Below are 22,891 nucleotides of genomic sequence, written 5' to 3' on the forward strand. Positions count from 1 at the left end.
TGTCTTTGCAGAGTTGCTTGGTTTGCCTTTGGTTTGATCTGTGCCCTCTGTCACTCACATCCCACGCCTAAGCCGGGAATGGGCCAGCAGCTCCTCTTCTGCAGAGATGTCCAAGGTTTCAAAAGTGTTCTGAATGAAAGCCCACATTTTCCCCTGCACTCTTGCTATCCTTGTTTTTATGTTGAGGTAATTCTCCACCTTCCATGTGTCTTACCAAGCCGTTTACTGGCATGGTTTGGAGAGGAATCATCAGAGATGTGTCTTCACAGCAGTAGCACTTACCACAGTGACACAAGACAGTCTTTTGCTTTGTTTGCAAAAGGTCAGCTGATGCAGAATCAAGTTGTTTTCAGATGTTTCTCACCTTAGCTTCTTCCTTTTGCTGTGTTTTGATGTCACAAAAAGTGATATGCAGTATCTTCAAATCATCCTCAAATACCAAAATTTGCAAGCCTCCTCATCTATTTTACAGTGGTTTATAAGCTATTCAGGTTCCTCATCAAGCAAACCTGAAGAACTCCTGGAAAAACATGGGGTTTTATGTTTGATTTTTTTCTCTTTTGAGTTTGATTCAGGTTGGACCCAAGAAAGATCAGAATAAGCAAAGAGGTTCACAGAGAGATAACTTTGAGAAATTCTATTCTGATATGATGTGTATGCACTAGTTTTTTTCCTCTTTTGTTATCTACGTTAACATTTGAGGCTTTTTCCACTCACTGGGTGGGAAGGTGTATGCTTCATATACTTAAACCAGTGAAATTAATCTACAGATCTGCTACTTTTTTTCTCTGCATCCACCATGGTTACGTGTTTTGAGTAGAAAGAGGTTGCTCTGGAATTGCTGTTAGGAATCCTTCCTTCTTTAAAAAGGTGTGTGCCAGCTGGTTGCTGTTGGCATCTGAGGCTCAACTTGACGTACATGTAATCTAGCTATAATAGACACCTGTAGTGCTTTAAGCCTTCCTTGACTGGAGTGAAAAAGTGTGTATCAAACGTTATTTGTGGTATTACATGATTTTCCATTTTTCCTTTCTCTTCTAAGTCAGTGGCTGAGCGGCTGAGTTGAAGGAGGGTATTTGTGCTCTATCCTAAAACGCTTGCAAGGCAGCATCAAAAGGTTTTGGAAATGCTAAATCGGGGAAGTGACTTTCCATCAAAACCTCAATCTTAGTGAATTATTTCTTTGTGAAGAGGTGCTAAATGGATTTCTTGATCTGTTTTCTACTCCAGGGGTCTCAGGATCTCAGTCTGGATCTCCTTATACATATGCCAGAATATAGAAACCACTCTGCACAACCAGATATAACTGTTTTAAACTGAGTTCTTATCGATATCTTTGTGACTTCAACTTGCCAGTTAAAATTTCTTGACAGTTTTTTTAAATAAAAAAGAGGAGGAGTCTGGTTTTGATGGTAGGCCGAAGAAAGTAAAAAACATTCAAAGTCCATATTTTCTCCCCAAAGAAAGAGATACATCTATCATATGTTAATGTTCAGTTTTCATGTCTTCTGTGACTTCAGAAGTTGCTCTTGTACTAGATGCAAGCCAAACCCTATCATTCTTTCATCTTCGCTGGATTTTTACCTCCCTCTTTTTCTTGCCCCTGCTTTCCTATCTGTGTTCATCAGTACCTATAAGGAAACACACTTTTACTGAATGTTGGGACCTAGCTTTGGATCTTCCTTTTTCTTTTTTTTTTTTCCTTTCCAACCTTACATCCCTCCTCTACCTTGAAATATTTTTTTTCTTCTGAGTGTTGCTTCAAGTGATGCTTTAACTAAGTTTCTTTTTACTTCTTTTAAGTTCAATATGTTTTTCTGATTGAACATTGATTCCTGGGTTTTTTTCAGAGGATGGGACCGAGAGTAAAGAAACAGTTCATTTCTTCTTTCATTTAGTCTTCTGCAGTGTCTTTGATGGAAGTTAGTTCTCTGTAGAAAGATAGCACGGAGTTCTCATCTGTAAGCTGCCTCCTTACAGTAACAGAAAATAAGCTCAAAAAGCCAACCTTTCCCTATGTTTCTGGTGCTTCCATTGTTTTGTGAATTTATTTCTCATTATTTTAGTTTCTGACTGCTGTCTGGAGACAGCAGTCAGCTGATATGTCTTACAAAAGCATTTTTAGCTATATTGTAATCAGTCCCTTTGTTTGATATTGTGAGTTTTGGTGTTTGCCCCAGGCTGATCTGATGTGTTCCAGCTAGCCCTGTACCTTTTCTTGCTCTATCATTTTCTTTCATCTTTCTCCGTTGGTTTGGTGTTCAGGCTTTATGTCTTACTTTTATAAACCCTGACTATGCATGTGATACACAAAATATTTCAGTATTTCAGCCTCAATTAAATATCTCTGGAATTCTATTTATCATAGAATTTTGTTCCTGCATTAGAAATACAGTAATTGCAATCTCTGCTCCAGGGAAGGGAAAACGGCATGTATTGGAATGTTCTGGTGGATGTGCATACTGCAAGCATACCTGATTACAAAGAGAGTTTTAATGAGTCTACAGGGAAAATTTTTCATATTTAAATGTTGAACCAGAATTATAGGTGAATTTACTTCTTATAGTCATCAATAAAATGATCCAAATTCCAAGACAGTATGACCAGTCCTTTAATTTAAAAATAAAATTGTTTTCCTCTTGTTACATTCTTCCCTGTGACTTTGCCGTTCTTTTTACCGTTATTGCTGGTCAGGCATTTGTACATTAGGAGTAGCTCTTACACATTCCTGCAGTTTCCAATTACACAATGGAAAATTAGATATTTTAATTATTCTTTGTGATATCAAAACATTTTTTGTCATTCTCAGTTAATGCACCTGTTTTCCCATTAGTACCTTAAGGGAAATAGAAGAGATGTAAAAATACTTGACATTTAAGAATGATGTGTTTTTCATAAGGGGTGTATGGGAAAACACTTTCCACTTTTGAAGCACAGTCTTGAAATATGCAGTTTTCTTGAAGGTAGCTTCATCTTCTTTTTATTACTGTTTCCTACTATAAATGACGTTACAGAAATTGTAGAAATAGATCTGCATGTTACTCACCGCAAAATCTGAATGTATTTCAGGACATTTTGACAGTTTTGCACATTACACCAGTACTTAAGAAGCTTCACTGCTGTCGGTAACGTATAGAACTAATTGATTCTCCTGCTCACATCCAGGGCATTGCATGGTCTTGCCCTGCATTACGTGGATATCTTCAGTTCTTCACATGCCAGGCACCCCCTGCATTTTGGTTTACCTAGCCTCTCATCTTTTTTGAGTGTGTGCACGTAAGTCCTGTGTGTCCTCAGGTCATTTTGTTATGCTCACCAGTCACTTAATGGATTTCTTCTCATTTCATGTGATGGCTGCAACTGCATTTACTAAAAAATGAGCACTTAAAACATTATCAGCCTTGCTTATCTGCACAATTATTTTTTTCAGCTCAGTGAGATGCATGCATGAAGAATTCTGTATAACTTGAGTGAATCTCTCTTTTCAAAATATATCTGGATTGACATGGAGATGTAGCAGGGTTTTGTTCAGCCATAAACGAGATTCTTAATTTAATTCTTAGATGGCTTTCTAGTGCCTGAAGCTACTGTGCTTGGAAACTTGGGAGCTGGTGTTTGCACTCAGGGTGATGCCCAACACAGTTTTTCCTTTCAGGTGGCTGAAGGACTATGCAGGTGGACACTACGAGAGATTGCTCTTGTCAAATTCTGATCTCAAGTGGGATAGGTTCAGCTGTGATGCAGGTCTCTGAGAAATCTTGGGAAAATTATCGGAAGTGTATAGGGAAAAAAAAAGAGGGCAGAATGAGTAAAAGCAAACCAACCTTTTATTGATAAATAAATGTCTAAGGATAAAGTGTCCTGGTAAAGTCAAGAGTGTCTAACAATATGGATGAACCTCTACCAAATTTTTTGCTTTGTAAAATTCTAATAGACTCACTTGCTTCAACCTTGCGTCTCAGACAAGGCTGATATCTAAAAATAGGGGAAAATAAAGACTACAATACGAGAAATCCACTGAATGTTTTCTTTCCCTTCTGCCCAAGTCTGTTTTTAAAGTTTGATTTCAGTAAATACGTGCAGCAGACTTCTTGTCAACCAAGATATAATTTGTCTGTCCTTAAACTGATTCTGTCAGATTTAACTCTTGAGTCTTGTTTAAGCTCTCTAAAACAAAATGTGTACTTTTCACTTGTCCTCTAGAAAGATGAGAAGATAGCATGGCAATACTGTTCAGTCTTCCTTCTTTTCCTCTTTCACACTCCCTGCATTGATTTTCAGATCAGAGACATCTCCTCTTCACATTCTGTACTTCTCCCAGCTTTATTTCTTCCCCTTTCCAAAGCCACACATATTATTCTATGATTGTACGGCAAATGACATGACCAGCAATTCTTGCATGCAGCAGTTTTTCCCAGTAACTTGTAAATTGTAAACTAGGTAACGGTGTGTACGTTGCAGAAGGCAGCTTGTTTATTTAATGGGACATAAACCCATGTTAGCATATCTGTGGCCAGCACTACAGTTTATAACTCTAGATTCAGGCTATGAAACTTTACACTTTTAAACACACCTGCCATGGATTATATGAGATATCATTTAATATTGCTGTTTCCTTGAAGTTCTTTCTAAAACAAGAGTATTAGTGACGATGGAAATTAGGTAGTGGTTTCTCATTGGGAGATGGATTGGCAATGTGGTGTGTAGGTACACCTGCCGTGCAGCTTGTTACACCAGCTCCGGAACACACACAGCATGTAAGCACCTGAGCCTGCAGAATCTCAGCCCCAGCCCATTGGAGTGTTCTGTTACACAAAACAGCTCTAGTGAGAAAACAAGAACTTCTCTGCTGCTTCTAACAGCTCCATCAGAAAAGCTTGTTAGGTAACTAATATGCTGCTTTTTCTCCCCTGCCTCACGAGTTTCTTATTGTAGTGTTTGTAGAGTAACTTCCAGATGGTTAACAGTGGTTACCAGTAGCTTGACTACTGCTGAAGCCTGAGGTTGATAATTCAAAGTTGTCTTGTCTTTGTCAGTGCTATACTGCTTGCTTTTTGGCAGTGACTTGGACTGCTCTCTGTACATCTGATATAATTCAAAACTCGCACACTAGGAGCTCCCAGGGTGGCAGCACACCATGTGCTGATTGCCGTCGGGGATCTGGTTGTCTGGAGGGTTTCTTTTAATTTTCTGAAGTCTATAAAGGGGCAGTTGCTTCCATCAGAAGTTCTTCTTATCCAGGTTTGGGAAAATATGGCTGAGTGTGTTGAAGTAATACCTACGTTAGGTAGATGGGTTGCTTTTTGAAACGGTGGTAAGGTTCTTTCTTTGCCCACAGGAGCCTCTTATAGGAAGCCCAAGGTTATGCTTAGACCAAGCTGGGTTGTCTTCAGGTGTGTATGTTTTACATTAAGAATTACTTCTGTGACTCCAAGGGGAGCATCTGAAGTACTTTTGTGCTGCTGTTATGCTTTAATGTGAGAGTCCAGTGCCGGAGTCTGGTCAGCCAGGAAGCAACAGACACGAGTGAGTGGTGGCTGATTTGCCTACAGCTGAGAGAACCTGTTCCCCTTTTCCACCTGCCAAATCCCACACATCTACATTGCGTCTGCCCCGTTTGGAGCCCCAGCGAGTAGAAAGAAACCTGTTTTCTTACAGTGATGATGCAGAATGTTTCACTGGTGGTCGATCGCACTCTAGAGCAATTCACACAGAAGTTATGAGTTTTGGTGATACTTCAGTATGTTTGTATGTTTCATATAATAAGAGCAGATGATTCACAATGTCTTCTGATAAACCTATGAAAAGCAGAATGTAAGAATCAGCTATGCATTTCCAGCACGTACCACTGATTCTACAAGACAATGTGTTGGATATCAAAGCAACCGTTTCTCTTTGTGATACTTACCTTTGTTTCTGGTGATACTTCAGTATCAAACATCAGCACATGCAGTAAGTGCAGGTACGTGCTTTTGCTGTATTTAAGAAAGGTGGATGCATACAGTGCCTTATCTATTGCCCGTCTCAGTTGGATGGTGCTCTAGGAAGAATATGCTGGAGAAGTTCTAAAGTACTTTTTGGCATTCAAGTCTGTGGAAATGTTTCCTGGATCATTCCTGAATTTTACTGGGAAATGGTTATTAAATTTCTCTTTGGAAAAAGCAGTTTGTATTTGTGAATATATTGCTGCAGAGAGAAAGAAGAAAGCAGAAGTAAACCTGATTCATTCTTTCTTGTTCTCCAAGTAACCAAACCACACAAAAATGGCAATAAATTACTTTTTTTAATCCTATCCTTTTATGTTCCCTGAGAATATTAAAATAGCATTGGTAAATTTTTAATGTTTGAAAAACATTAATGCATTATTTTAACCTTACAGGTTCTGGCTTTTATGAACAAATGTCAAACCAAACTTTATACTGAGGTGTTAGTAAGTTGTAAATGTGCCTTTGACATTAAAAGGGATTGTAGGTATTTTAATTAAAAGTTTCCAAAGAACAGTTTTCCCTAAATGTTCACAGTCCTATGTAGACAGTTAATCTTCCTTATATATTACTGTCTCCAGTTTGTACTAATAGTGCAAATCACGCTTATGAATTGAATGAAAACTTAATTTATTGTCGTAAGGTGGATGTATTTTGTGAGCTAGCAGACCCAGCTCCCAGCTGTGGTGCTGGTTCAGCATGTGAACTCTGTCACTATCCAGTGATTTCCCATCCATCCTGTTTATGGCACAGGGTCATTTATTTCTCCTTGTTCAGTACAGAACTCTCAAGATACTCATTTTATGGGGAAGTCCAGGGTTTACCACAGAATTAATAATATGCAAATCACAATTTTTTTACCTTTTTATTCTGTTTTTCACTTCATTCAGAAGGCGGTAAGCTGGAAATATCCTGTTAGCACAATGGTGTGTGTGCTGCAAGTCAGGGGTAAAGAAACCAGCTTTCTCCAGCTCGGTTTTGTGGTTGCCCAGGGAAGGTCAGAGGTGGAGAGCTGCTCAAGAACCCCGTGCAGCTTTGTGGCAAAAACGTGAGACACCCTTGGCAAAGGCTGTAACACATGCAGGGCTGTGCTGCGGCCAGTCTGCTGGATAGCCTGGGCCTGTCCTGACCAAGGGAACGGAGCATCACGGGCCTTTCTCGGGAGCCCAGACCTGTGGCCAGCCCAGCAGCGGTCAGCAGCGGTGCCGCGGGGGAGCTGTTGTCATCTCCTGCCTGTGAGCTCCTGCCGGAGCTCTGTTGCCTTCTGGTTTTCTGAAAGATGTGATGTGTGTCTTGTGGTTAGTAGTCAGGAGGGTTGGATACTCGTGACTGCGATGACTTGGCTTAGGCATTACTTTCTGAAGGACACAAGGCAGTCTGTCTCTCTAAGACGCTTAGTTACAGTTAGGACCAGTCAGCCGACGCTTGCCACTCTGGCAGTCTGGATGATCTTGAATTAAACAACAATTGACCAGATTAGAATGTGTTTAATTTTAATTAATTAATTATTTTTATTTTTTTTAATTACTTACTTAATTTCAATTAATTATTTTATCTTGGTGGTGCATTGATCTCTCCTTTCTGGGATCTTAGCAAATGTCTGCTGGGGCCTCAGTTTTACTCTTACATGACCTTGAATAGAGCAAGTTTGAGATTAAAGGCTGTTTGCCTCAGTTATGAGGAAGACCAGTGTATTAGTGGCTTGCCACTTTGCTATTTACTAGATAACTTTTCAGTTTGAGGAGGCCTTGTTTCTAGAGATGACAGATGTGTTGCGGTTTATATAAGATACAAACTTGGAGCAGGAGCATTTATCTTGCATTAAATTTATGCTCACAGCAGTACCCATATTGTATGCAGCTATCTTTAGAAACAGTCTTGCTGGATATATCTGTACCCTCCGTGAAATGTAGGAAGCAGCAGTACTGAGGAGGTATTTCATTATTTAAAAGGTGAATGTTAAGGTTCACTGCTGCTGCTCTATACATTACACAAACTGCAGACACAACACATTTGTGCTAAATTAAAGAATAATAGAAGTGAGATAGACATGGTATTGCTGAGCTTATCCTGCTGACAAATCTGTAGCAATAAGATGCTTCCTCAAAATATCCCTTTTCCTCAATTTTTCTTAAGAGTTTCAATTCAACTTTTTTTTCTTCTTTTCTTTTTTTTTCCCATGAGAGACCCAAAAGCTTGAAAACTGCTTTGTAACATCCCATCCCATTTTATAAATAATTAAGTTGCCCCAAGTTAGAAATGCCCTGAAACAAGTATTCAAGCATTTATCTGCCTTAGGCTACTAGCTCTGACAAGAGTTAGGCAGTGGTTTAGTGGATGAACTGTCAACCTTAATCCTCGTACTTACCATTTATAAAGCAAGTTTATTTAGTGAAGTACTTTTTGTTTTCTTAAAACCTTTAAAAGCCTGCAAATACTGTCATGCTTACTCTGATTTAAGCCACTGTCCTATTCTACACTTTGCTGACCTTCTTTTCATTGTAATGTTTATTTTTGCTTATATTGTAAAGTGGTCATTCTGCAGTAATTTGCCCTTCTGACGGGTTATTTATTAAAGATGTTAGAGAATTGCTGTGCAAAGTGCATTGCAAAGGAGACCACTTCAGTATCTAAAATGGTGCAGCAAAGGTATTTTTCCATGACATGTTCAGAAGTGATCTGTGTCTGCCTGCATGGCTGTTCTTAAGTTTTGCATAATTCCTTCATAATTCCTAAGCACCAAATGATCTTTGAGTTGCAATTTAGGTATCCAGTCAGCAGAATTATTTCTTGAGCAATGACAGCCTGTGAATAACTACTGCAAAAGTAGAGAATGGCAATCCGTACCTCTCTTAGTGCTCTGTTCATACGTGCAGGGATCCTCAGCATAGACGGGCAGTGCTTCCTAGGTATGTGGCTTTGTGCTCCCATGCTTTTGTGGTGAGATATGTAGCTTCTATCAAACCTCTGCACAAATAGTATGTATTCTGACATCTAGGTGTCAGCACATTTTTTGAAGCGTAGAGTGAAGTAGCTTTAAGCTGGAGTGATGAATATAGGTGAAGCTGCAGCATGTTTGTTGGGTTTTAATTGCATGTTTTCCTGTTGCCTTTCTAGGTCTGATGTAGTTGTTCTGTGCTTTTCAATTGCTAATCCTAATTCCCTGAATCATGTGAAAACGATGTGGTACCAAGAAATCAAGCACTTCTGTCCTCGCACACCTGTCATCCTGGTGGGCTGCCAACTAGATCTCCGCTATGCAGATCTTGAGGCTGTTAACAGAGCCAGACGGCCTTTGGCAAGGTAAAGTTTAAACAAAACAAAATCACCTAAACTTGTTTGAGTGCCTGAGCACTGTGATAATATAGAGATAATAAGGATTACTGGAGGTTTTTGTATGTCTCTCTCCATCTGAACATGTGGATCATGTCCTGCCCTGTCACTACTGTCAGGTACTGTTTTAAATGGAGAGATTCTACTCCAGTTTTCTGCTTTCAAGATTTCGGGGGTTTGGGGTTTTTTTGTAAATGTAATCCTAAATTATGGCAGAAAATAAAGTGGTTTCAAGTTAAAGTATTTAAAGTTCTGAGATTAAAAGAGAGTTTGGGATCATTCTGGAGAAGCTTTGTTTTTCCCATATTCAAAAGGCAAGTATTCACATGTTTGTGGGCAAAGCAGTCCCACAATTACCTGCTAATTTCTTCCTTTTATGTGAGTTACAATGAGACCAGATTCACAGAAATAATATCCATGATCGTGTAATTAAAGACTGTATTGTAACAAATTTCCATAAAGGGATTGAATTAATATTTCATGGGCTCTTAGAAAACTTTGCATTGCATTGCATTTAGATTCTTGACTCGGCAGTATAATTTCTGTAGGTTTGTTTGTTTATTAAACATTTGTTCATTGTGAGGGTGGGGTGAGCTTTTTGGTTGACTCTTTAGGAGGAAATATTTTTTCAAAACTCAAGATTCTTCTTCTTCCCTAATCCTCCTTTCTGATTTCACCATTAATGAAGTTTGAATCAGTACTCTGCGTGTCTAGCACAGAGACCTGAACTGATTATTAACTGGTGACTAAAGCAAGCTGTTGTCTGGAGCGTGTTACGTCTGTGCCAGCTTGTGTCTGCCCAGTATGGCATGCTCAGAGAACACAGTGTTGGGTCATGTCTTCTGGTGGGATGATTTTTTGTTGGGAAGATGGATCCAAGCCCAGGCTTTTTGCTGTTTTGTTTACCCTACATCATGTACTAGAGCTGCTCTGAAAATTCGTGAGTTCCCACATAATGCTTCTACAGCCAAAACAGGCCTATCTCTTAAAGTGTGTGTGCAGTTACACTATTGTCGTAGGCTACTGTGATTTTCCTTTAAAAGCATAATAAGCTTAATAAATATTTCTCATTTCATATTTAGCTGTATTTGTGGAGTTTCCATGTCATGAGGATTCCCATTTGAGTTTAAGTGATGGAGACAAAGAGAGACATTGACAGAATATCTGTGTAGAAAGGGATGTTAGGAGGTTTTTTAAATAATGAAAGTTCTTGAACATCCTGTCATCTTTTTTTACTGTAAAATTCCCATTAAGAGAGAGAAGGCTTGCTCCATTTTGTGCAAATGATTTCTACGTATTTTTAGTAACATTGCAAAGACGCCACCAAACTTAAACAAAATTACAAGTGTTTGCTATTCTAAAACTCTCTGGAGTCATGGTTGTAGATTTCCAAAGGGCTTTGTGGGCTTAATTTTATATTTTGTTTCATTTGAATGATAATTACTCAGAATTGGTGCCGAGACGTTTTGTAAAATTCCATGCTTTCTGGAGTAACTTTGTGATGATTGCTCTGTGTGAGAAGGTTTATTTTTTGTTTAACTCTAGGCCTATAAAGAGAGGAGACATTTTGCCACCAGAAAGAGGCAGAGAGGTTGCCAAGGAACTTGGGATACCATACTATGAAACCAGTGTATTTGACCAGTTTGGGATTAAAGATGTGTTTGACAATGCAATTAGAGCTGCCCTGATCTCAAGAAGACACCTGCAGTTCTGGAAATCTCATTTGAAGAAGGTCCAAAAACCATTGCTTCAGGCTCCATTCCTACCTCCAAAAGCCCCTCCTCCGGTTATCAAAATTCCTGAGTGTCCTGTACCGAGCATGAATGAAGCTGGATATTTATTGGACAGCCCACTGTGTGCAGATGTTATGTTTGTTCTGCAGGAGCAGGACTACATTTTTGCTCACAAGATTTACCTAGCTACCTCCTCTTCAAAGTTTTATGACCTTTTCTTAATGGAATGTGAGGAAAGTCCAGACTTGGATGAAACACAGTGTAATAAAGAAAATACAAATAAGGATGTTCTGACAAGTCACCTTGAGACAAATGGTGACAGTGATGAGACATCCTTGAACTCTGCTGATGTTAAAATCCCCCCACCAGAAAGTACGGACTCTTTAAACACGCTAGAACCTGAATCTGGTGAAACAAATTCTGCAGCAAGAACTTTGTCATCCTGGGGTAAGGGGTTTGTTAGTGTGCATAAGGAAATGCAAGTGAATCCTGTCTCAAATAGGATGTGTCCTGTAACTGTGGTAAAAATGGATTCATCTGTGCAGGCCGGACCTTTTAAAACTGTTTTGCAGTTTTTATACACAGGGCAACTGGATGAAAATGAAAAAGATCTCACAAGACTGGCTCAGATTGCTGAAATCTTGGAAGTATTTGATTTGCGAATGATGGTGGAGAATATTATGAATAAAGAAGCCTTCATGAATCAAGAGATTACTAAAGCATTTCATGTCAGAAAAGCTAATCGGATAAAAGAGTGCCTTTGCAAAGGGACATTTTCTGGTAAGTAAATACATGCTGTAATGGGGAAAAGCACTAATTCTTTTCTCATTCATGTTACTGTTGCTTCACAGACTTCAAAAACTGACATCTTACATTGTTCTTAAAGGAGGGGTGAGGCCAGAATTATAGTGTTCCTCAGGCAGACTGTTCCAACCTGGGACTCTGCAGTTTAATTTCTCAAAATGTACACACAAGCTTTTGAATAAGTGACCCCATTTTCCAAAGTGTTGAATGTCCAATCTCCCTCTTTTACGTGAGGCTTTCTATTTAACTATATAAAATGCTAGCCTTATCTTCCAGGGGGTGGGTCATGGGAAGTGAAAGAATAGTTGGTTAATAGTGAATATACATTCCTGAGACAGTTTCAATTCAGTGCAGACTTGCAGCATGCCTGTTTCTTTGTTACCATGGCAGATGTGACATTTAAATTGGATGACGGAACCATAAATGCCCACAAGCCACTGCTGATCTGTAGCTGTGAATGGATGTCTGCTATGTTTGGAGGATCGTTTATTGAAAGCTTGAACAGTGAGGTATTTGCCCAGTTTTGTCCATTTGGGTTATAATTTCTGATGGATTTAGGGTGATGGAAGCATCATTCTATATCTACTTGAAAGGTTGCAATAATCCCTGGAACGATTCTTTATTCTTCCTGTGCAGACCTGGGATGCTTTTCTTCTTAAGGCATTACATTAGGATGTCTAGGAGGATAACATATCTTCTGCAAGGCATGAGACTTCCTCCAATGCTGGAACGTGTGTTTAAACCTGAAATCCTTTAAAATATTAAATATGAAGGGGAAAAATTATGAACCTGTGAATTACTTTAAAATAAGTTTTAAAGTTGTGTGAATACATATTCATAGGTTCTCTAGTGCATCATCTTGTCCTCTTAAGTAAAGCAGGTATGAAGTACAGTGTAAAAGATCTCTGCTTTGAATTAAGATTTTGCAGCAGAAGCCTTGTATTTCCAGGTGGTCTGTTTTTCAAATTCTAAACACTCTGCTATTATTTTTTTCTTGTGTTTTACCTGTACCCAGGGTTTGATTTTTGTTTTGATTTTCTTGTTCCTTTCCATACTTACAGGTCTTGCTCATATGAAGAGTTCAAGTTTTTTGTGTTTAATATTCTGAAGATTGTGTTCTACTTAGATTTTTCTTGCTTCTTCTAATACAGCTGTAAACATAATTCCTTTCCCAGAGGCGTGCTTAACAAGTGGTTCATTAAAAATACATAGTTTGACTCTAGTAAGCAACATTTGGCAATGAAGAACATACATTTTTTTTCTACCAGCCTATTTTTAATGATTGACTTAACAATCTTAGCTCATCTTTCCAATTTAAAATATTTAGCTTCCATTTTGTAGATTTTAAAGCATTCAGTAATGCTTTTGGAAGTTTTAGAATATACGTAGATATGAATCGAATGGTCTCCTTTGATTGGTGTACAAAAATTAAAAACATCTACTTTTTACTTGTTACTTTTTCTATATTTGGGAAAAAATCACTGAATTTACTATTCTCTGTGCTAACAAAAAGATATTAATAAAGAATGAGTTTCATGATTAGTTCCTCTTAATTGGAGAGCTGAGCTGTTTCCCAAGTGCTGTGCATAAGAGGTTCATGCTTTAGCGCTAACAGATCTGGGTTTGAATTCCACCCATCCAGGCAGAGCTGAAAGAAAAGTTCCCAAGCCCCCGACAGCTAACCACCAGCTGCGTGACAATTAATTCCCTTCTAGCAGGAAGTACATGCTGACTGCTTCCAAGCAATCAGATTAAGTTGCGTGTACATTTAATTCCTTATCATAATTTTGTTATTATTTTTCTGCTCTGCCATTTTTTTACTGTAAGTTCTTCAGAGTACCACAGTGCATTCTTCATTGCCAGCATCTCTTTTTGAGTTATGAAGACGTGCGTTACAAACTACTCATTAATGGGATCAACTAGCTTGCATATTGGAAGCAGATTTACCTGCCGCAACCTTGAGCCCTGCAAGAATTGGTTTTACCCTGTTCTTTGGAGGAGTGATGCTGTGTTCAAACTGTAGTTGAGATGCTGCAGTGATAGGTTACAGTGAGGCTTTCTAACTCTCCTTCCTCTTCTTTTAGGCTTCCCTGCAGTGAAATGGAGCTAGGGTTGTGCTGACGAAAAATTAGATAGCTTTGGTCCTAGTGTTGGTAGCTTCATTACATGGTGGTTACAGTAATTACACGTGTGGCACAAATGGTTTAAGTTTTCTTTGCCTCATTTCTTTAGTTCTCAGTCCCTTCTCAACCATCATTTACTTGGATAATTTGGTTGTTTATAAACAGACCGAGAGGGGTGGGTTTTTTGTTATCCTTTGGTTATTCTCAGAATCCCCAGAATATCCCTTGCCAGGAGCAGATAGATTACATTCCACAAGAAGTCTGCCAGCAGAGGTTTGGCATGGAAGATGCTCAGTGGCTTTTATGTATCCCACATAACCGTCCATTTGCAGGCTAGAAAGCATTGAGCAGATTCACTGTTTGACGTGGATCCAATTCCAGCAACTTTGTACCGAGTTGCTTGTATATAAACTGGCAAAGGATCCGACTCTGGAGGTATGCTTACCTGTTGGCAGCTTCTTGAACTTTAATGAAAAACTTCTTGTTTGAAAAAAGTTTTCCCTGTATTTCTAAAATGACTTAAAGAGAGAAAAGGACAACCCAGCAAAGTGACAGAAGTGAAATACGGCCTCTATATGAGAAATCCTTAATTATTAGAGACACTTTTCTTACATATCTTTTCCAGGTAGTTCTTCCCAATATAAACAAGACTTCCATGCAAGCGGTTTTAGATTACTTGTATACCAAACAACTGACCTCCAGTCAGGAACTGGACACACTTGAGTTAATTGCATTGGCAAATCGGTTTTGCCTTCCTCACCTGGTTGCGCTAGCAGGTAAGAATTTGCGGCATTGTCCAATGCAGTGTCTTCTGCAATGGCTGAAACATGTTTTAGTGGTTTTGGAACACATGGGATTTTCTCAAGTGTCATGGAAAATAAATATATTTATTTTCTGAAAGGGATATTGTAATAGAAATTGATATTTTTACTTAGAAAAATGTGTTTGCCTTTTTCTTGCCTTTTTCAGTTTTGTGCTGAACCAGCTCAGAACATTGAAGGAAGCTCTGCTTTAAAAACAGAGTAAAGCTGCTCTTTAGCATTGACAATAATGTCTGTGTCTTGTAATAGCCATTCTGTTGTTTTTAATTTACATGAAAACAGGATGGACCCCAGATTTCCATTTCATAATGAATGAAGTGCTCCATTATACATTTCTATTCAAAGAGAGTAACTAAGCTAATTCAAAACTGATCTAGACCTTCATGTCTTTTAGAAATGCTGTCTGGATCCCTTTTCACTGCCTAGAAGGGAATTGGATATTTTGGTTTATAAACAGGAGATTCAACCCTCATTTCAGGAAGACATAAGTTACATATTTAGAGAAAAATTACAGGATAAGGTGCTACTTAGTTGTAAAATGAAATCCATACATACCCCAGACCTCTGGGTTTCATTTTTTTTGTTTATTTGTGTGTTTCTTTCTGTGTATGCAACTTGGCATTGTTTTGAAGACATGGCCAAGGCCAAAACTCAAGAGACAGATGAAGCAAAGCTACATGTATTTATATTACAACACTTCGGCAAAATTTGATCACAGACCATATCCTAGCTCTCCTTCGCCTGTGCATCTGGCCTGTGTACCTTGTCTTCACTGGTTCTGACAGACCAAATCTTTATTGCCTGATTTTATACACACATTTCAACTAAAGTCTTGGGTATCTTTTTAAATATTGCAACATAAACATACATACAGTATTAAGAATATTTCATTCTACTTAATTCGTGCTGAAATAATTTCGGGTCCAAAGGTTACTACCAACAACCAAACCCAGTAGAATTAAATCAGCTGACAGCATTTCCCCAAAAAACACTCAAACCTCTTACGTTTCTAGGAAATGGTTATAGGAAAGGGTTAAAGATTCTTAAACTGAAATGACTTTGGGGGAGATGGTCAGCATTCATCTGGATCCCTAGAAATTACTAATCTAAGAATCTGAAGGGGACCTGAAGTGAGTTTTTTTGTATCAGTGCTGTGGGTATACTTATTAATAAATCCACAATGCAATGGCAAATGCAGTAGTGCCTAAAACCTTGGCTACTGCTTTTGCATTACCCAAGAGAGACAGCTGATCCATATTTCTAATTTATATTGAATATTACACTCATACATTCTGCCAGAAAGGGACTAGTGGCTGCTGAAATGTGTCCTTCTATATGTGATTATTAACTGCAGGGTCACTTTCTGTAAGAAAGAGATAAGAATTGTGTGTGAAACCAGAAATAAGTAGTTTGGCTTGAGGCAAAGGGGCAAATCCTCATATGGACTGTGCTCCACTGGAGCAAGACAGTATATATCTGTAATGCAGAATCTCCAGCCACAACTCTAAAGGCCAGAATTTGACTTTCCCAAATATGAAGTTTCTCAAGATACCTGGGTGAATGTGACACTTGCACAATACTAGAGTTAACATTAGGAGGAGGGAGAACATGCCACCTTCATTCTTTGTTACCTGTGTATGATCTGACCTTGAAATGTGACCATTTCCTGCGTGAGTCATAAGTTTTCTCCTCTAACAGAACAGCATGCAGTACAAGAGCTGACAAAAGCCTCCATGAGCGGTGTTGCAATAGATGGAGAAGTACTATCCTATCTAGAATTGGCACAGGTCAGTGTGCACTGGTTTTTAAAGATATTCTGGTCAGCTACAGGACTCGCTTTCAGCACCTTAGTGGTTCTGAGCATTGCTTCTAAGTGGCTCAAAGTCTGCAGTTCTGAGAGTGACTGACAAGAAAACCTGGTTTTATCTTCTATTTTAAAGCAGGTTTGTTTCTGTTAGTTCAAAGGTGAAGCGTCTATTTAATCTCGGAGAAGTTGCCTTTCAAATATATATTTTAGTTTTTCTTGATTGTGGAGTTTTCATGGCCATGCTTCAGTAACATGAAATGCAATGTAATGAAGCTGTTCAGCTTTGTAATGGTGACCGATTCTTGGGTTCCTTTCAATTCAGTTCTTGTAGGTATATTTAGACCTGTATTGCAAAGGCAACCTTTTTTATATGCTTCGACTGGCTACTAAGAGCCAGTCATCTGATAGTTCGGAGTGAGTACAAATCCTACTGCTTTATGTTCAAACATATTTCAGTCGTTTTTGAGTCCATGAACCATGAAAACAGAGAGCCCGTAGCTCACAGGTAAACTGCACACCTCTGTTTTCCAAAAGGAGTGATACAGCAGTCTCCCAGATACAGAAGTACAAATTAAAGGTTTTTTTTTTTTTAATTTATTTTATTATTCTTGGTTTCACGCTAATGATGAGTCTGGCCTGCAGCTTGGCTTGTAGTCTCAGGTTTAAGTAGCACTGAAATACAGCACAAGTTGGCCACCATGCAAGATATCCTGCAGCTGGCTTTAAAGTGCCTCTCTTGCAAAACCAGGACTGAACCCCCTCCAAGAAAAGGCAGCTTGCATCACTTAATTCTGATTTTATGTTTCCGTTTTCTTTTTTTTCTCCTGGTTGAAGACAGAAGTAATATGTTTAACTACTGTTAGGATATCCTCCGTGCCCAATTACCTACATTGATATGATGTGTTTATAACCTGAGAAGATCATCGTAGTCAAAATGCCAAAATAGATACACATGCTATGCAATTTGACTTGTGTTACAGCTGTGCTTCCTTATGACCACAGGAAGCTTGTACAGGATTTTGTATTGAGTTTTCAGTAATACTTGATTTCTGTCCACAAGCGTAGGTTTCCAGGGAATTACTTCAGCGCAGGGTTTGCAGTAACTGATAGGGATATATGACTGTATAATCATACCAGAAAATTCAGGTCCAGCGTGCCCTGGGTTCAGATCCTGTGTGGGACTGAATGCAGTTGACCAGATGCTGTGCATACTAAGCACCTTTTCATGAGCCTTTTGGGCCATAGGTTGTTTCCAGCAGAACTGTGTGACAAGGTCTAGGGCACCTAAATGCCACTTCAGCCTCAAAAGCTTCCTTGTGTGCTTGGGAGAGTGCTGCCAGATACAATCTGCTGGGGACGGTTCTAGCTTTAGTTGTTCATTGGGGCTGCAAAATGAATGATAACCTCAGGAAATGAAATAAGCTCTTTGTTTTTCTTTGCAGTTTCATAATGCTAACCAACTGGCAGCTTGGTGCTTGCACTACATCTGCACCAATTACAACAGTGTTTGCTCCAAATTCCGCAAGGAAATCAAAGCTAAATCTTCAGGTACGGGCAACTTTCCCCCTCAGTTTTCATGGGTCTTCCCCTTCTTTGTCCCCACCCAGTTGATTAAGCAGGAAGACAAAGATGAGCTCAGATAGCTAAGCCATGAGACTGAACCTCCGTGCTATCTTGAGTAGCATTCATAAATTTTTATCTGTAAAGAAAGGTCATAATCATTAGCCTGATTCCTGGGCAAGCATTATGCTCTTTACCTATTTCAGCAATGCTAAAAGGAACGGAGCTATTTTCAGGCTCCACAATGAAAAATGCACTCTGTAAAGGGCTTGCTTTTTTTACAAGCCACTCTTTGGTGGACCGAAGCCTGTTGAGCATGACTACTTTCAAAGTCTTTTCATACTAAGTAAGGCATACAAAGAAACTGGGGGAATCCCTGATAAGACAGCTAATGTGGAGACTGGATGAATGATTAGCAGCATGGCTTTTTGCGGATACTCAAGGCGTTTCTGGGATTTGTGTATCTTATTGGCTTGTTTGAGGGCTTTTTGATTTTATTTTTTTTAATCAGATAATCAAGAATATTTTGAGAGGCATCGGTGGCCGCCTGTGTGGTATTTAAAAGAAGAAGATCACTACCAGCGAGTTAAAAAAGAAAGAGAAAAGGAAGATGTTGCACTGAATAAACACCATTCAAAGCGGAAGTGGTGCTTCTGGAATTCCTCTGCTGTAGTTGCCTGAACAAAGCAAATAAGTGGAAAACCATAGCCAGTGTCAGAATTTAGTCTTACGGTTAGAAATAAGATGTAGTTCAGGTTTTCAGGAAACTTTGTTCCACACGTGCATTTATTATTGCTAAGGTCAAAAGCACAAGCTCACTGACAGTGAGCCTGGAACAGCTCCTTGAAGTCACATGTATATTTTTGGCTAGTAAGCAGATAAATGTCTACCATTATTACATTTCTTTTTATATATAAAAAAAATAATTCCAGCATTAATGTTTCAATCTCCAGTTGGGAAATATTTTTATACTGTCTGGTGTGGTTTTTTCAGATAAAATTCTGGATACCATTTTATTTTACAGACACAAAATAACCATGTAGCAGCTTTGTAATTAGATTTTAACTATTTTTACTATGTCAGTACAGTGAAATAGACAATCGTCAACCATAAGAGACCGCTTTTAGAGTATCTCAGAAAAAGTAATCTTAGGAAAAAATCTAGTTGCCTAGTATAGGTTGTCTTTTTTAAAATAAGTACTGTGCACTGGTAATATAATTAGATGGTTATTTCCCCTTTCTAAAGTAAAGGGTTAGAATAAGATCCAATAACTACAAGATATAGAGTGCTTGATCTTTGCTCAGCTGAATAATAGGCAGTATAATTACCTGTTCAACTGCAGGCAAATGTATTTCTAATATTTGCCATGTAAGTGCAAATAATTATGACTGTGTGGGCCATGTGAAATCTAATGATTCTAAGTATTCAGAGGTTTCATATATCTAGATCAAGGAGGATATTTCTAAAAATCATTTAGAAGGGCTTATTAATTTATATCCTTATACAAGTATGGATCTGAATGCAAAAAGCAGTTATACTGCTTGCATTTGAATTACTGCATGGCAGTTACCTTGTTCTGCGGGATTCTTAACCATGCAGCCATTCCTCATCCGAGTTCCTTTTTGCTTCAGTGCAAGCAAATGAAAGGGCTGCAAAAACAAGCAGGAGTTATCTAGTGTTCCAGCTTTTTATAAATGAAGAAGGGTCTTCACACACAAGATCATTTCAGTTCGATCCAAATTTTTTAATAGCTTTTCCCAGGTAGAGCTCAAAATGGTAGATTATTTTTAAGTAGATGATATATTTCGCCTGGAAGTAGGTATTCCCAGAAAGCTGGGGGCAAAATGATGGCAGAAAGGCGGGAATTCTGCACAAGTGGTGTAAGAAAAGGAAGTGCCTCCAGTGTTTTCAAATAGCCTGTGTGTTTGTGACTTTTAATCAACCATTACTCTAAAGCTGCAGTGTTACACTAGGTTACATAAGAATGAGACATTTTTTACAAGACCAAAACTAAAATACGTAGACTGTAGAACATACACATGCAATCCTGTATGGTGTCTCAGGCACAATTCTGTAATCAAGGTAGTATTGTGTATTAGGTTCGTTAATATTGTTTTGTGCTGGCAGCTCAGCATACCAATGTGAAAAGCTGTTTGTTTGTTTGTGGTTTTTTCTGTATTCAAAGGCAAGGCAGTGCAGTCAAACCCCAGTACTGTAGGTCAGGAAAGGCTTTGGACTGAAAGCCATATACACCTCTACATACCTGCATTCTGAATGAACTAATTCTTGGCAGATTCTACCACAGGATGGTAGAAACCGCCCATCATGGAAAGAGATGCTGCTTTACAAACATTTGGTAAAGAAAGCAAGTGAGAGATTCCTACCCCTGTAAGATTCACCACCGTATGGTGATAAAGAAGGGCTATAAATGATGGCTGCAAATGTGTCTCCTTAATTCTTGGTCAGTGATAATGTATAGTGTGGAGGGTAGATGTGTCAAGACTAAGTTGAGATAAATATCTGTTGTCACAAAATGTTAACCTGTCACATTTTAAGTAAGTATTGCTACTAGGTTTTACAGAACCAAAGCTACTGTATGATTGTAATCTTGCCAAACCGTAATGGATATATAAATGAACCTGAGGTATATGCAATAATATCCAGTTGTTCTAGTAATCAGCTACTATAACCAAGTGGCTGGTTCATTTGGTTAATGCTGTCTATGGCCTTTAATCTTGGTGGTTATTTTGTGTTTTTTATTTTGCAAAAAAAAGAAAAAAAAAGAAAAAAAAAAGAAAAAAGTCAATAAAACTGTTTAGTTACAAATTGTCTTCCAGCTCTTTGAAGAAGCTTCCTAAATTTTGCTTTAGGTGTAGCCCTTTTTAGTGCTGCTTGTAAGCATCCAGTGAATTTTACTGAACTGATACTTGCATGGCATATTAGGATTTATGGTTGGGAACGTCATAAGGAAATCCTACAGTGTTTGTACATGATGGTGGAAGTTTAGTGCTTGTCACTTACTGTTAAACTGCATAGCAAAAAAATCTCATGCCACTTTTCCCCATGGTTTCTGATATTTAATTAACATGCTGTTACCCAAAGGACATGAAACTAATTAGTTATGACAGACACAGGGAGGAAAAATGCAAGTAAACAGCAGGAAGTCTGTAAGGTTTTTAGTTTGCTCTAAACTTTGTACAAACACAGTTTTGCCTGCTTTCTCACTGCCTTAGTTGTCAACTGTTGTACAGAATCCCTCATTAACTGTTAGTAGACTCTCGGCAGCTACATCTCCCTGAATTTATGCAGGTTTAATTGATAGAGGTAGAAAGTTGGTGCTTTTCTAGAGGATCTTTTCAAGTTATCATGCAAAGGATGCCATGTTTGTGATTTTTTTTTAAAGCTCTTAAGCAATGCCAAGGACGTTGAAAGTAAGTGCAGTCAGCACACAATGTACTTTTTAAAGTGCTAATTTATGAGAATGTTACATATCTCAGTGGTATATTTTTGGAAGCAAAATTTTAATTTTTTGAACTTACTACCCTGAGGAAAGGTAATGGGCTCAACAGAGAAAGTGGTGACATCAGATGTAAAAACATTTCTCTTGATTATAGTAAAACCAGTAGCATAGAAGTAAGGAGCAAACCAGAGGCATTGCTCTTCAGGGCATTCTTTTTTAAATATTATGACCATTTACAAGAGGTTGCATGTCCTTTGTTTCTGGTGTGTCTCATTCAGCTTATTTCTTAGAAGCAGTGTTTTTGTATTTGTTCTTTAAGATACAATTTCTGCAAGTTCCTCTGTGTCACAATACAAACCAATTTCTGTGGCTTCCCACCCACAAACAGCACACCAAGGCCAGAAATAGTAGTGTTTTGCCAGTAAGGTGGCTGAAGTCTGGCCAACCCCATAACTCACTAATTTCATTCACTGAAGACCTACTCATCACTGTTGTTCAGTCAGATCAGGCCTCAAAGTGTGCAAAAGCTAGACAGTACTGCATAGGTGGGTATCTTAACAAGGGTTGCCTAGTAGAAGAGACAAATCTGGACAGCCCTTCTGAGCCCTGAAAACAGGATTGTACCAGATAGGGTAAGAGAAAACCAGTACAGTGCTTAATTGCCCTAATTCTTCAGCAGTGTACCCACAGATACCCCTCAAGGAAAACCTATGGCTAGAAGTGCCTGATTTGTAAAATCAGAGGGTTTTTTTCCATGTTCCAGTAACAAGCACTGGAAGATCAGCTGAAGACATCTTGGAAATCCTCCGAGGGCCAAGTCTTCCATCTTCTGTACAAAGACATTTAGGTAAAGAACTAATGTAATAAATAGGATTAATTTTGCTACCTAAACTCCTGGATGGTGAAAATATTTCAGTTCTTCCAGACTTCAAGATTACAGTCTGGTGAAGAGATTTGCTTTGTCAGGTGAAACTACAGTTTTGTCCCTATTTTATCCCGTTTTTTCAAGGTCACAGTCTTTATACGCCTGTCACTGGATAGGCCAGCATCTATTTGCTCTGGGTTGATAATCCAAGGTGTGTACTCTGCAGTGAGGTATCTGTAAGGTGGCTGCTTGCCACTCCTGAATCCCCTTAGAGTTTTGGTCCATTAAAATGATATAACAGCATTTGCATGAGAATACTTCTCCTGCAGGCAAAATTCTTATTGAAACGAATGAGATACCAAACACACACACACACACTTTGGGTTTTGAGGTGTCACCTA

The 22,891-nt window shown here is 38.6% G+C and overlaps 1 protein-coding gene across 3 annotated transcripts in view; it reads left to right on the forward strand.

Moving 5' to 3' along the window:
• The window catches only part of RHOBTB1 (Rho related BTB domain containing 1), a 54,729-nt gene extending 33,733 nt beyond the window's left edge, over positions 1-20,996 (forward strand). For 2 of the 3 annotated variants that reach the window (XM_056352046.1, XM_056352045.1), the window contains 8 exons: positions 3,166-3,276; positions 9,102-9,287; positions 10,863-11,830; positions 12,245-12,363; positions 14,603-14,753; positions 16,497-16,585; positions 18,048-18,153; positions 18,677-20,996. In XM_056352046.1, the coding sequence (XP_056208021.1) occupies positions 3,166-3,276; positions 9,102-9,287; positions 10,863-11,830; positions 12,245-12,363; positions 14,603-14,753; positions 16,497-16,585; positions 18,048-18,153; positions 18,677-18,846 (1,900 nt within the window). In that variant the 3' untranslated portion in view covers positions 18,847-20,996. The remainder of the gene's footprint in view (positions 1-3,165; positions 3,277-9,101; positions 9,288-10,862; positions 11,831-12,244; positions 12,364-14,602; positions 14,754-16,496; positions 16,586-18,047; positions 18,154-18,676) is intronic. The other variant, XM_056352047.1, reaches the window with a different exon arrangement.
• The last annotated feature ends 1,895 nt before the right edge of the window (positions 20,997-22,891 follow it).

Source organism: Falco biarmicus, chromosome 9 (assembly GCF_023638135.1).
Source record: "Falco biarmicus isolate bFalBia1 chromosome 9, bFalBia1.pri, whole genome shotgun sequence".
NCBI classification, from domain to species: domain Eukaryota; kingdom Metazoa; phylum Chordata; class Aves; order Falconiformes; family Falconidae; genus Falco; species Falco biarmicus.